Source organism: Canis lupus, chromosome 4, assembly GCF_048164855.1.
Source record: "Canis lupus baileyi chromosome 4, mCanLup2.hap1, whole genome shotgun sequence".
Lineage (NCBI taxonomy): Eukaryota > Metazoa > Chordata > Mammalia > Carnivora > Canidae > Canis > Canis lupus.
Window position 1 is genome coordinate 1,056,274 of NC_132841.1, and position 14,383 is coordinate 1,070,656.

General features: G+C 45.3%; 1 protein-coding gene across 2 annotated transcripts; it reads left to right on the top strand.

The window, feature by feature from the left end:
* The first annotated feature begins 467 nt into the window (after positions 1-467).
* On the top strand, positions 468-13,493 carry IFIT3 (interferon induced protein with tetratricopeptide repeats 3). Of its 2 annotated transcripts, none has more exons than XM_072822894.1 (2): positions 468-710; positions 11,544-13,493. In XM_072822894.1, exons 1-2 carry the CDS (start codon positions 706-708, stop codon positions 13,006-13,008), a joined length of 1,470 nt encoding a protein of 489 aa, XP_072678995.1. In that variant the 5' UTR covers positions 468-705; the 3' UTR covers positions 13,009-13,493. The 2 variants fall into 2 exon arrangements, with proteins under 2 accessions (XP_072678995.1, XP_072678996.1); XM_072822895.1 differs by lacking the exon at positions 468-710 and adding an exon at positions 2,805-3,785.
* Positions 13,494-14,383: the final 890 nt, after the last annotated feature.

Sequence of the window (14,383 nt, forward strand, 5' to 3'; positions counted from 1 at the left end):
GTTTTTAATTTTGAGAAAAAAAGTCAATTGAATATGTCATGTTTACAGAATGCCTTCAAAGTAACACCTTGATTCACATTTGATTCAATACTAGGGATATTTAGTCAAGATGACACCCCACAAAACACCAGAACATTTATATTTTGTGTTTTCTCATTCTAGGTTTTTCATTATTCTTTTCATTTTCAATAGAAAAATAATTTATTTAAATAATATTTTTCCTGTGTCTTGTACCTGTGATTAATAATTAATAATAATGATTTTATTATTTTTAACAGGTTTTTTTGTTGCTGTTTTCAAAAAGAATAAACAAAATGTTCACTTGCAAGAAAAGAAAGCCCTTTCTTGGGACTTGCCCTAGATTAGATTTATGGTCAGATTCAGGGAGTGCTTTCACGTTCTCTCCAACTGTAAGTTTCAGGGTCACGTTTTTAAACGACATGCTCGACTTGCTCAGACTGAGTCATCACAGATTGCCCCCATAAGTCTTCTTTTCCTCCTCTCAGGCTGAATCAGTTTCACTTTCCACTTCCCTTCCCTTTCACTGAGGCAATGGCTCAGAAAGGGAGAGAAAACATTAGCTGATGGCCTCCCGCAAGCCCCTTATATAGCTGCTCCAGCGCTGATTTGAGGCAGACTCGGGAAATTTCAGAAGGAATCTGCTTGGACCCCGGTTTTCAGTTTGGAAGAGGAGCAGTTGCAGACATGAGGTCAGTGACACAGGAATGTGTCAGCGCCCTTGATCTCGGATGCAGGTTGTAAAGGCAGCTCTGGGTGCAGGCAGGGTCCTGTGTAGGTGGCTGCTCTTGGATGCAGCCTGCCTTTCTAAGTGGGGGCACTTCCTATGTCTGTGGGTTTGTTTTTTTTTCTGGTGGACACACTCCACTCAGGCTTGTGGAGCTTCTAGCTGGGAGTCTGGATGACAGAAAGGCTTGCAGGAATGTCAGACCCACTGGAGCACAGTTTGCAGATTCAAAGTTATACCTTGTGGGGATTTACTCTTTATGGGCTTTTTGGTGGTTGTTTCCTTTGAAAGGACTAAGGGGCTTTCTTCTTGCTGTTTTGAAAAAAAGTATTTCTTTTCAGCAGATATTATTAAAGATGGAATTAGTACTGCAAACTCAACTTCTGCTGAGAGGAATTTTGCTCTGAAACATTGGGTCAGTCCAAGGTGGGAACTAGAAGAAACAATTCTTACAGATGGGCATTTTCCCAGAAATCTTATAGGAAAACAAAACAAGAAGCTTAGGGTTTGTTTTTATTTCTCTGCTGAGAGCTGAGGAGCAGTAACCAATCTCTCTTCAAAACATAGTGACCTAATCTTTTTTAATACTGATGTAATCTCTGAGAGACTCCTAACTCTGGGAAACAAATTAGGGGTGGTGGAAGGGGAGGTGGGCGGGGGGTGGGGGTAACTGGGTGACGGGCACTGAGGGGGGCACTTGATGGGATGAGCACTGGGTGTTATTCTATATGTTGGCAAATTGACCACCAATAAAAAAAAATACTGGTGTAATCTCTAGTGATGGAAAGCAGGTCAGTGGTTGCCTGGATGGGAGAGGGGGTTGGGGCTGGCTAGGAAGGTACACTGGGGAATCTTTGGGGATGATGTAAAGTCTATAAGGAGATAGTGGTGGTGGTTGCTTGGGTATATACACCTGTCAAAATTCACCAAGCTCTACACTGAAAATGCGTGCATTTTATTGTATGTAAAGTATAATCTTAGCAAACTTGGTTTTTTATTTCTTTTTTTTTTTAAGATTTTATTTATTTATTCATGAGAGACACAGAGAGAAAGGCAGAGACATAGGCAAAGGGGAGACTCGACCTGGGATCATGACCTAAGCCAAAGGCAGACACTCAACCACTGAGCCCCCCAGGTGCCTCACAAATTTGGCTTTTTAAAATGCATGTAGATATCCTTAAGTCCTGCCATTAGATGGAGCTAAGAGAAGAACAAGCTGTTCCCATCAAACACCCTTGGGGACCCCAGTGACCACTCAGGGAGTGAGGATTAAGAAAGACCCCCCACACACCCCCCACCCCAGGCTCCCAAGTGCTCTGTGGCTTATATTTGGGGATGTGCTGGCTAAGAGGAAGTCACTATCAAGTGCCTCGGGTTACATTTTTCTAAACATTTATCTCCATGAGTAGAGTTGACCAGAAACCTTGGCCCTGCCCAGCGCCTTGTTAGCCAGTTTGCCCAAGAAGCTTTATGGTGACCTGTGTTTGAGTGTGTTCAGAGCCACTGACCTGAGGAAGTCTGGGAGTGCAGAGGGCTCTTGGACCCTGGTAAACTGATGTCCACATCAAGCTGCCCTGTTTGCAGAGACTGTAAGGACAGGGGCAAGTGGGGCTGCTTCTCCCCAGCTGGGCTGAAAATTGCCAAAGTGGAAAAGCACTTGAGGAGACCCCAGCACCTGCTGGCTGGCTGATGGGTTCCCTCCTCTGCCCCACAAAAAATTCACTTAAAACTACAGCATGAATATGCCAGTGATTGTGGTGGTGGTAACAATGTCTGCGTGGTCAGCAGTTGGTAGTGCCACTCTGTTAAGTCCTTTACATGTTCATATTGCCATCCCAGTAGCCCTAGGAAGGAAGAACTGTGATTTTTTTTTTATTAGTCTCATTTTCTAGATGAGCAAACTGGGGTCCAGAGGGCGAGTTACTTGCCCAGGAGATTAGATGTAGGAGCAGGATCATTAGTGCTAGGCATCTCATAGCTCTGTGTGTAAAGCCCAAGAGGGTGGAGTGTCTTAATGATGGACTGTCTTAATGCTTTTCATGATGCTCACTTTATTTTTTTTTTAATTTTTTTTTTATTTATTTATGATAGTCACAGAGAGAGAGAGAGAGAGAGGCAGAGACACAGGCAGAGGGAGAAGCAGGCTCCATGCACCGGGAGCCCGACATGGGATTTGATCCCAGGTCTCCAGGATCACGCCCTGGGCCAAAGGCAGGCGCTAAACCGCTGCGCCACCCAGGGATCCCCATGATGCTCACTTTAGAGGATTAGAAAGGACTAAAAGGTCTGGGCCCTCAGGATCCCAATTTGGAGAACAAGGACCACTGTCTTTGGCAGAGACTCACTCTGTAAAGTGCACAGTGCCATACCCTAGATGAACGAAAAAGTGGATCTCCCCAGGGCATAGTTTCCTATAATTTGGATAGAAGGAAAAAGTAAATTCATTCAAGGCCATTTTGAATATAAGTAAATGAGGCTTAGGACACCATGTAAGAAATATTCCAGAGCTGGTGACAGATAGAAATCCAGATGTCTTGTGGTCATTCTCTATTCTAGATTGCCTGACTCACCGGTTAATACACTACATTATCTCTGACAGGTACATGGGAAACCGCTTTTCAAAATCCTCTTGAAAGGATGCTTCTCAAAATGTGGTACAAGGGCTTCTGCAGGTACAGAGTTCCCAGGGGCTTGTACAAATGCAGATTCCTGAGCCCAAGCCCACCCCCAGACTTCAACAGAAGCTCTGGGAATAGGGCCTGGATATATAATGCCTTTTCTCAAACCTCCAGTTTGTGAGGAGCCCTGTTCCCAGGGGAGGGTGACCTCAGCTCTGACACATTCAGTTTCAGTTTCTCCTCGAAGGGAATCTAGATAGCATGGCATCAGTTTCGTTGTCATTTCCTGTTTGATAAAAGCACAGACCTCAGGGCTAGCTTTCTGGGTAAAAGCCTTTTGGCATTTGCTTCCCATCCACAAGGAGAAAGAAAATCAGCCTGGACCCCAGCTTTTCAGAATTGAGAGAAATAGCCAACATGCGGTAAATATGCCCTACTTTTCTAATAGAAAGTTGAGAATTTCTCACAAATCTTGTTCTTGCATGCAGCTTCCTGAACTATGCTGATTCAGGGCTTGCTTATAGATTAAATACATATTTATCTAATTTGATAGTAAAGGTATCTTAACAGCGCATGCATTTTTAGTTCTGTGGCCATGTCTGATTTACAGACACTGAAGGAAGTGTTCCCAGGGGAGCTGGAACTGGCAGATGGGAAGGACAGGAGCTGAGAGAGCCCAAAGGGAAAGCATGCTCAGATCCCTTTGGCACAATCCCATCAAAAGGGCTGGGGCCCCCCCAGAATAGTTACTGGAGGTCCAGGTCCCTCTTTTGTTTCTCCTGTGAAAAGGCTAAATCAGTGGGTTTTCTTGTGGTAGCTGTGGTTCTTTCAAAAGCATGCTTAGTTCTCTGCAAATGTGCTAAACACTAAGTCAGCACTGCAAAACTCCAGTTCATAATGAGGTTGCTTTTGCCCAGGAACTTGCTCTTTCAGAACTGAGAAATATGTTAAAGGGAAGGAAGAAATACCACCCAAAAATGTGCCACTTTGGCTTGTCAGTTATTTTGAGCCAAAGGCAATCGAGACCCAGCAGACTCCTGGAAAACTTTTACCACTCCCTTAACTGCCTGAAAGAATTTAGATGTGGGGCCTCCCCGCAAAGGCTGCTGTTATCAGAAATAACTTTTTATCTGAGAGACTTGCTTGCACAGCAGGACAAAGGTAGATTATCAACCATCTGCACTGGTTTTCCTGGGAATCCCTCCTCATTGCTTTGAATTTCCAGACCCCCATTCAGTCAGCTGAAGATGAAACCTGAGCCTCACCTACCTGCCTGCCTCTGGGTCTTATACTTTAATGGGGCTCCTACACATACGAAATGGATTTTTTTCTTTCCTGCTCATCTGTCATGTCAATTTAACTATTAAGACTAGCCAAAGAACCTATAGCAGTAGAAAACAATTTTTCTGGACTGGTAGTGTCTACCTTAGGCATCCTCTTACTGATCTGACATCATCCACAGGTATCCCAAATGGTAGCAGATGGCCTGTATCCCAACAGATCTGAGTCCTCTGATAGAATGCAAATTAGCAGGCCCTGCATTCTGAAATCCAGATCAGAAACAAGGCCTAGAAAAAAAAAAAACATATTTAAAGAGGACCACAGGTACCTTACCTACACATTAAATGTTCCCTCCATTGTTTGTATGTAAATATGAGTGAAGGACATCCAAAGTGAGTGGAGATGGGGTGGCATGGGAAATGATGAGGAAGCAGAAGTCAAGCTGAGGAGAAAGCAGAGCAGACACCCAGCACCCACCCCCCAGGTGGGATTTGGGTGACATTCCTCAGGCACTCCTGGCTGCCCTAAAGCTAAGGAAAGGAAAAAACAAATAGTTGACTATAGAGATCACAATCCTACAAGATATGAATCTCCCTCAGTTTACCAATGTCTTAGTAATTCATGAGAACAAAGCATTTTTATCAATAACCTAGCTTTCAAAAGGAAATGTAGATAAAATTAAATGTCCTTATAACCTGCAGCCCATTGATGGATACTTGAAGCTGTTAGAGTGTCCTGTTCCTCCAGGAAGCTCTCAACTATCTTAATGTTAATGACTTGCTAGAAGGGAAAACAACCCTAACTGACTATGGCAAGGCTCTGATATCCTGTAAGATATGAAAATCTTTTTGAAACTTCCTTTATCTTTACCTTCCCCCAACCCCAAAGTCTATAATCAGGCACCCACAACCCCAGGGCAGCTTTTCCTGCCCATGGGTCCTGTCCGCACCCCCTCCTCCCCCGGGGCTTGAATAAAACCGAAGACTTTTTTTTTTTTTTTTTTTTTTGCACCGAAGACTCAAGAATTCTTTCTTGGCCCTTGGCTCTGAACCTCACCCCATCAAACTTCACCTATATCCCAAAACTACATCATTTGGTTCCCTGACTAGGAATCGAATCTGCATTATGAAACTATATCAGAAGAACTTTGATACAAAGTAAGACTTGCCCATTTAGGGGCTGTTTTAAGATGAAAAACTGGCCACTGGCAATCTCTGCCAAAAAGGGAAGTCTTCTTGGAGCCTTACTGCTCACTCACAGTGTGGTGTGAGCCAAATCATCCGAAGACCTGGTACAAATGCAGACCTGGATCCAGTAGGGGTGGGATGCTGCCTTTTTAACAACCCCCTACAGATCCAGGTCTGTATTTGTACAAGGTCTTTGGGTGACTTGGCCCCTGTGCACGTCAAAGCACTGCTCTGGAGAGTTCTTTGGCTCACTTTCTGAAGTGATGGGCTCCCTGGGTTGTGCCTGTTCTGACCAACTCATTGGGCATGAGGTCTGCCTGTCCCTGCACAAGGTCAACAGGAGCATAACTAGAGTATCCCTTGGTATAAGCTGCCTCAGTAATTCCCTGGAAACTCCTATTCTTATCATATGAGGTAAGAACTCTTTCCAAAGATTTCAAGATTCTACTCAAGTAACGGCTTTGACTAGGCCCTGGAAGAAGTAGCATCTACGCTGGGGTCTGTGGGTAATGCCAACAGGCTGTCACCACCCAGGGAGATGAGTGGGAGAAGCACAGAGTATCCGTGGGTTAAATCCAGGTATTTCCTAAGGACTGGTACTGCTGGTTTTATCTGCTTTGGCCAGAAAAACCTCATGGCTGCAGCTGGAGGCCATGAGAAGTCTCTTCCTGGGCCAGAGGGACTCCCACCTCCCAGGGTTTTTCTAGACACAGAATCTCCAGATAGGAAGGGCATTCAACTCTCCATGTTTCACCTGAACTTAGACATTCTCTTTATCAAGTTTCTGCAACAGTCATCCTACCTGCTTGCTTTTTTTCCCTTTAAATATCTGAATTTAATTATTGCTCAGTAATTTCATAAATTTCATACATATACATACAAAGAGTGTTTAGAGCAACTTTGAAAAACACATATGAGCTAAATTAGTAAGTGAGGAAGCCTTGGCAAATGGGTGTTAGTTTTAAAAAAGACAAGTGGGGGCACCTAGGTGGCTCAGTGGGTTGAGTATCTGACTTGGTTTTTGGCTCAGGTCATGATCTCAGGGTGGTGGGACTGAGCCCCATGTCAGGCTCTGCACTCAGCAGGAAGTCTGCTTGAGATTCTCTCTCTCCCTCTCCCTCTGCTCCTCCTCACACGCGCTCTCTCTTTCTCTAAAATAAATAAATAAATAAATAAATAAATATTAAAAAAACAAAGAAAAGAAAAGATGCCTGATTTGACTTCAGGCTTCTTAAATTTTAAGATTTGCTTTGTGGCCTAACATAGGATCTGTCCTAGATAATGTTCCATGTGCACTTCAGAGGACTGTGTATTTTGCTGCTGTTGGATGGAGTGTTCTGTGAATATCTAAGTTCATTTGGTCTATAGTGTTGTTTAAGTCCCATGTTTCTTTATTCATTTTCTGTCTGGAGAATCTATCCACTGTTGGAAAGGGATGTGACAGTCCCCTGCTGTTACTGTATTGTTATCTATCCCCCTGCAGGTCTATTAATATTTGCTTTATATACTTAGGTGCATAAACATCCTATTCTGGGACTGACTGCTTTGTCATTATACAATGACTTTCCTTCCCTCTTTGACTTGAAGTCCATTTTGTCCAATATAAGTGTAGCTACCGCTGCTTTCTTTGGTTTGCATGAAATACCTTTGCGTCCCCTCCTTTTCCGTGTGTGTGTGTGTGTGTGTGTGTCCCAAAAGCAGAAGGCAGCATGTGTTCTTTTATATGCATTCAACCATTCTATGTTTTTTGATTGGAGAATTTAGCTCATTTATATGTGAAGCAATTTTGGATACTTATAGACTTATTATTGTCCTTTTGTTCATTGTTTTCTCCCCACTTGACAATCCCTTTGCTTCCTTCCAATTCCCTTACTCCCTCTGTGATTTAATGCTTTTCTGTATTAGTAGCATGCTTGTATTCTTTTCTCTTTACCTTCTTGTGTATTTAATACATATTTTTCCTTTGTGGTTACCGTGACACTCAAATAAAGCATCTTATATTTATAACAAACTATTTTAAGTATATAACTTAGGGTTTTTTATTTTATTTATTTACTCATGAGACACACAGAGAGGCAGAGACATAGGCTCTATGACTTAGGGAGAAGCAGGCTCCCTGCAGGGAGCCCAATGTGGAATTTGATCGCAGGACCCCAGGATCACAACCTGAGCCCAAGGAGATGCTCAACCACTGAGCCACCCAGGCGCTGCTATAACTAAAGTTTGAATGCATACCTTTTTAATCCTCCTGCCCTGACATTTGTGTTTCTGATGTCACAATCTGTATCTTTTTACATTGTCTATATATTAACAAATTATGGTAGTTATAGTTATTTTTTAAGAACTTTATCTTTTAATCATATTGCATTTATAAGCAATTTACCTACCAAGGCAATGGCATTTTAGGGCAAATCTCCTGAATGCCAGCTCTAAGTTTCTCCTTCTTCTTCTTCTTCTTCTTCTTCTTCTTCTTCTTCTTCTTCTTCTTCTTCTTCTTCTTCTTCTTCTTCTTCAGATTTTATTTATTTATTCATGAGAGATACAGAGAGAGAGAGGCACAGACACAGGCAGAGGGAGAAGCAGGCTCCATGCAGGGAGCCCGACGGGGGGATCGGGTCTCCAGGATCACACCTGCTGTCTTGGAAGCTCTTTATCTCTCCTTCCATTTTGAATGAGAGCCTTGCTGGATAAAGTATTCTTGGTTGCATGTTCTTCTCATTGAGGACCCTGAATATATCCTGCCAGCCCTTTCTGGCCTGCCAGGTCTCTGTGGAGAGGTCTGCTGTTACCCTAATATTCCTCCCCATAAAAGTCAGGGATTTCTTGTCTCTTGCTGCTTTAAGGATCATCTCTTTATCTTTGGAATTTGCAAGCTTCACTATTAAATGTCGAGGTGTTGAACGGTTTTTATTGATTTTAGGGGGGGATCTCTCTATTTCCTTGGATCTGAATGCCTGTTTCCCTTCCCATATTAGGAAAGTTTTCAGCTAGGATTTGTTCAAATACATATTCTGGCCCTCTGTCTCTTTCGGCGCCCTCTGGAACCCCAATTAAACGTAGGCTTTTCTTCCTCAGGCCGTTGTTTATTTCCCTTAATCTATCTTCATGGTCTTTTAATTGTCTCTTTTTTCCTCAGTTTCCCTCTTTGCCGTCAACTTGTCTTCTATGTCACTCACTCATTCTTGCACCTCGTTAACCCTCGTCATTAGGACTTCTAGTTTGGTTTGCATCTCATTCAATTGATTTTTAATTTCTGCCTGATTGGATCTAAATTCTGCAGTCATGAAGTCTCTTGAGTCCTTTATGCTTTTTTCTAGAGCCACCAGTAGCTGTATAATAGTGCTTCTGAATTGGCTTTCTGACATTGAATTGTAATCCAGATTTTGTAACTCTGTGGGAGAGAGGACTGTTTCTGATTCTTTCTTTTGAGGTGAGGTTTTCCTTCTAGTCATTTTGCTCAGTGCAGAGTGGCCAAAAACAAGTTTTATTGGGAAAAGGAGAAAAAGAGTGAGAGAGAAGGAAAGAAAAGAGAAAAAGAAAAAAGAAAAAAGGAAGAAAAAAAGGAAAAAAGAGAAGATAAAGAGAAAGAAAAAGAAAGAAAGGTGAATAAAAGGGTAGGGGAAGCAATCAGAAATCAAAAAGAAAAAAAAAGAAGAAGAAAAAAACACGGGGGAGTATCTTCTGCTTCTGTATACTTTAAGTCCCTTGACTTCCCCTGGAACTTGTCCGTCCAGCTGGTCTTCTGGGGGAGGGGCCTGTTGTGGTGATTCTCAGGTGTTAGCACTTGGGGGAGCTGCTCTGCCCCTGCCTGGTGCAGGGCTCAGTGGGGGTTGTTTACCCCGTGAGGCCCCAGAAGGAACAACCGCAGTGGCGGGGCAGCTCTGCAGCCCTGGATTCAGCCCCCGCAGTAGCTCCGGAGCTCTCTGTCTGCAGGGCCTGGAGGCTCCGGGGCGGGGCCGCTGATCTGCTCAGCTCGGGGCAGGAGCGTCCTTGCTGTCCTGGGCCCTCCCGGCCTCTGCCTGTCCCGGGGGAGGCCGGATCCTGGGCTGTGTCCCGGGGCCCTGGGCTCCCGGGCCTGTGCTGTTGGATTCGCGCCCCGCCCCGCAGCCCCCTCCGCGGAGCCGCCCCCGAGCCCCCCTAGCTGCTCCCGCCCCGCAGCCCCCTCCGCGGAGCCCCCCCTCCAGCCCCTCCGAGCTGCTCCCGCCCCGCAGCCCCCTCCGCGGAGCCGCCCCCGAGCCCCCCCAGCTGCTCCGGGTCCCGCGTGCGCGCTGCAGCCCTTAGGGAGCTCGGCGCACTCTCCCGGGGCGCAGGTGCCTGTTAGTGTCCCCGGGAGCCCGAGGGCATCCCCGCCCTCCTGGGTCCTGCTCCACCTCCCCACGAGCCCCTTTCCGCCCGGGAAGGTCGGTGCAGCTCCTGCGTCTCCGGGACGGGGCTCTCCTGTCCTGGGGACCCTCGCCCCGGCCTCAGCCCGGCTCCTCGCGGGGCCCCTCCCCCTTGGAGGCCTTTTGTTTCTTTATTTCTTTTTCCCCGTCTTCCTACCTTGATAGAAGCGCGAACTCTTCTCACTGTAGCGTTCCAGGTGGTCTCTCTTTAAATCTCAGGCCGAATTCGTAGATTTTCAGGATGATTTGAAGGTTATCTAGGTAATTTGGTGGGAACAGGGTGACTTGGGGACCCTACTCTTCCGCCACCTTGCCCCTCCTCCTCCACTAAGGCCTTTTCTTCAGATTCTACCTGAAGGTTAAGACAGGATGGACTCTGGGATGGAGAACTCTTGGCTGTCCTGTCATCAGTTCTGCCTTGCACTAGAGCCATCAACTTTGCTCAGATCAAAAGTAGGCAGGTAAACATAGTGGCCTTACAATGTTCTACCCCAACTGCTTTTTCTGTGACTTTGTATATTTGTCAATAGCAAAACCGAGCTGGATCTTTAGCTTTATTCCCATTTCTTTATACAAGAGTCTTTATATAATTGGACATATTTTTTGGTTTTCCTCACAGAGAATTTTAACCCTCTTTTTATTCTTTCTACAACAATTTCTACATATACTTAATTTTGCCTACTTTTTTCTCTACTTTCCAGTAAAATAAAGGTTAAAGATTCTCCCTACTGCTGGTTTAAAATGTGTGTGTGTGTGTGTGTGTGTGTGTGTGTGTGTACACACAAAAAAATGAAAAAGAGAGATTTGTTATCAGGAGTTGACTCACATGATTATGGAGGCTGAGGATCATAACCATGGTCCACTGTCCACAAGCTTTAGACCCAGGAGAGCCCATAATGTAATTCTAGTCAGACTCCAAAGGTAGAACTAGAGGTATAATGCCGTAAGCTCTAGTCCAAGTCTGAAGGCCTGCGAACCAGCAATGCCAACAGTAAAAGCTCCAGTCTAAGGAGAGAAGACCAATGTCCAGCTCACACAGCCAGATAGACAGAATTCACACTTCCTCCCTTTGTGTTCTACTCAGGCCCTCAGCAGACTGGGTGGTGCCCATCCACTCCTGGAGGGCAGTCTGCTTCCACTCATTCTCCTGAGTCAGCTGCTAATCTCTCTTGGGGACATGGTCACAGGCACCCAGAACTCATGTTTAACTAGACATCTGGGCATCCCACAGCCTGGGCAAGCTGACCCACAAAATCAACCTGTAATTGCATCCCGGGGTGAGGTGCCTGGCAGGAGCACATCACAGTGACCATGTCTATTTTCTCCACAGTGAGGTCAACAAGAATTCTCTGGAGAAAATCCTTCCACAGCTGAAGTGCCATTTCACATGGAACCTACTTAAAAAAGATGGTGTCTCACCTGATCTAGAAGATGCAGTGTGTCACCAGATTGAATTCTTAAACACTGAGTTCAAAGCTACAATGTACAACTTTTTGGCCTACATAAAACACTTAAGTGGTCACAACGAGGCAGCCCTGCAGTGCCTAAGGCAGGCTGAGGAGCTGATCCAGCAGAAGCACTCTGATCAAGCAGAAATTAGGAATCTGGTCACCTGGGGTAACTATGCCTGGGTCTACTATCACCTGGGCAGATTTGCAGATGCTCAGATTTATGTGGACAAAGTGAGACAAGTATGTGAGAAGTTTTCAAATCCATATAGTATTGAGTGTTCTGAGCTCTACTGCGAAGAAGGGTGGACACGGCTAAAGTGTGGAGCAAATCACAATGAAAGGGCCAAAGTGTGTTTTGAGAAGGCTCTGGAAGAGAAGCCCAACAACCCAGAATTCGCTTCCGGACTGGCCATAGCAATGTACTGTCTGGATAATAAACCACAGAAGCCAGTCTCCATCAACATTCTGAAGCAGGCCCTTGAGCTGAATCATGACAATCAGTACATCAAAGTTCTCTTGGCCCTGAAATTACAGAGGATGAATGAAGAAGCTGACGGGGAGCAGCTGGTTCTGGAGGCCTTGAAGAACGCTCCTTGCCAAACAGATGTCCTTCGTAATGCAGCCACATTTTACCAAAAAAAAGGTGACCTAGACAAAGCTATTGAATTGTTTCTAAGGGCATCGGAATCCCTTCCAAACAATGGTTACCTCTATCACCAGATTGCATGCTGCTATAGGGCAAAAGTCAAACAAATTCAGAATACAGGAAGATGTGAAGCTAGTAGGAACAGAGAAAAGATTGAAGATCTAAAGAAGTGTGCTATTGACTTTGTGATTAAAGCTATTGAGAAGGGAGTAGATCCTCTGTATGCATATGCTGATATCACTGATCTCCTGGAAACAGAACCATATTATCAGGTAGCTTGCAGTAAGGAGCTCCCCAGCACTGAGAGGCAACAACCCCACCAGCACTATCCCAATTTTCAGGGGCATCAGGGGAAGGGGAAGTCTGAAGACACCGCTACCCAACATGATTTGGAGGATTTCCCCACAAGAGCAAAATCAACAGAGGAAGGAAAGACAAAATACTCACCACAGAACATGGCTGGAAATCAGCTTCCACAAAATGCACCGAATTCTTGGTATCTCCAAGGATTAAAACACAAGCTGAATGGAGAGCTACTGCAAGCAGCTGAGTGTTATGAGAAGGAGCTAGGCTATCTCTTAAGGAACAGCCCCACAGGCATAGGCAGCTTTTTCCTGCTGTCTTCTGAGCTTGAAGAAGGTGGTGAGGCAGTGGGTGAGGGCCCGTGCAATCCCATTCTCAGAGCTCCTGAGCCCTGAGCTGAAATGCAGAGGAGGGACAGGAGCACTGTCCAGGGACCCAGGACACTCCGAGATGGCTTTAGAGGACATTTGTAGAGTTGCTTCCTCATATCTGTCTCCCCTGTCAGTCTCAGCCATGCACACCCTTCTAGTCTGCAGGCCTTACTACATACACAATTACCAGTGGAAACGGCTTCAGGGCTGTGTGATGCTGATTAAGTCTTAGTTTGCACTCAGGTCATCAGATATCCCCCATCTCTGCCCTGTTTACCAAGGCAAACAGCTGGCTGCCGCCTGCCAACAGCTCTCCTGTCCCATTGCTATCTAGCCTTTCAGGGTGGGACCCCTGAAAGACCACCTTTTGACTAACCCTAGAATATACTTTATCTCTTACTCTTGGCTCCAGCCTTGTGTTTATATAAATTGATTGTGATACTCTGATAAATATGTATTCTTGACAGTGATGCTACAATAAATTTTAAAATCTTGACTCAGGATAGAAAGCAATTGTGTGGTTTGCATTGTGACTGTGAGTGATATTCATTCCTAAAATTTCTCTTTGGGACACTGTCTAGGGACAGTGGGTCATTGCTACAGCCATATACCATACTATTCTCAACATGCCCCATGTTAGCACCAAGGAGGAGCTGGCCTGCCTTTAGCCATGGGAGCTGTGACTCTTGTTCTAGTCCAGGGGCCTTGGCTGAGCCCATGGCCAAGTTGGCAGCTACTGCTACTGAGCAGGGTTGCTATGCAACCAGAAATACCTGGGCAGTGGCCTCCCTAACAATGTGTAAGGGGCACCAGTACAAGGCTAGCTATAGAGACAAGGATCTTCACCTTCCAAAGCAAATGAAAATATTCAAGTATCCTCCCAGCTGGAGAAACCCTTAGTGCTGTCCATCATGCAGCTAAGAGGTCTACTGAGAGCTCTATCGACCTCTCCTCAACCCACAACAATGCCTGTGTTCATATGCTTTTCTACTGGTATCATCAATTGTCTATGTGCAGAGGAAGATTGTTATGTGCCAATTCCCAGACAAGACAGAGGGACCGGCATTCCCATCTCCTTTGTAAGTGGAGAGTTCAGAAACTGGACTCTTCACTCACATAGAAGGGGAATTCTGGGAAGGTTCTTTCTAAGTTACATTGGCTAAAAAAACAGCTGACTTTGATGAGGGTGCCCCCCATCCCTGAATTATCTGCTGGCTCCAACAAGGCTGAGAGAGCAGCCAGTGCCCAGCAGTCAATTGTTAACTCCTGGCCAGCCTTAACCTAGAGCAGCACTATCTTTTGTATCTGGTTCCTGAGGAGTTGCTGGGCCCAAACAAGGAATATTACAATGAAAACCAACACTGAAAGCATGGAAGAGCATGGAAGGGTAGCTGGGGGC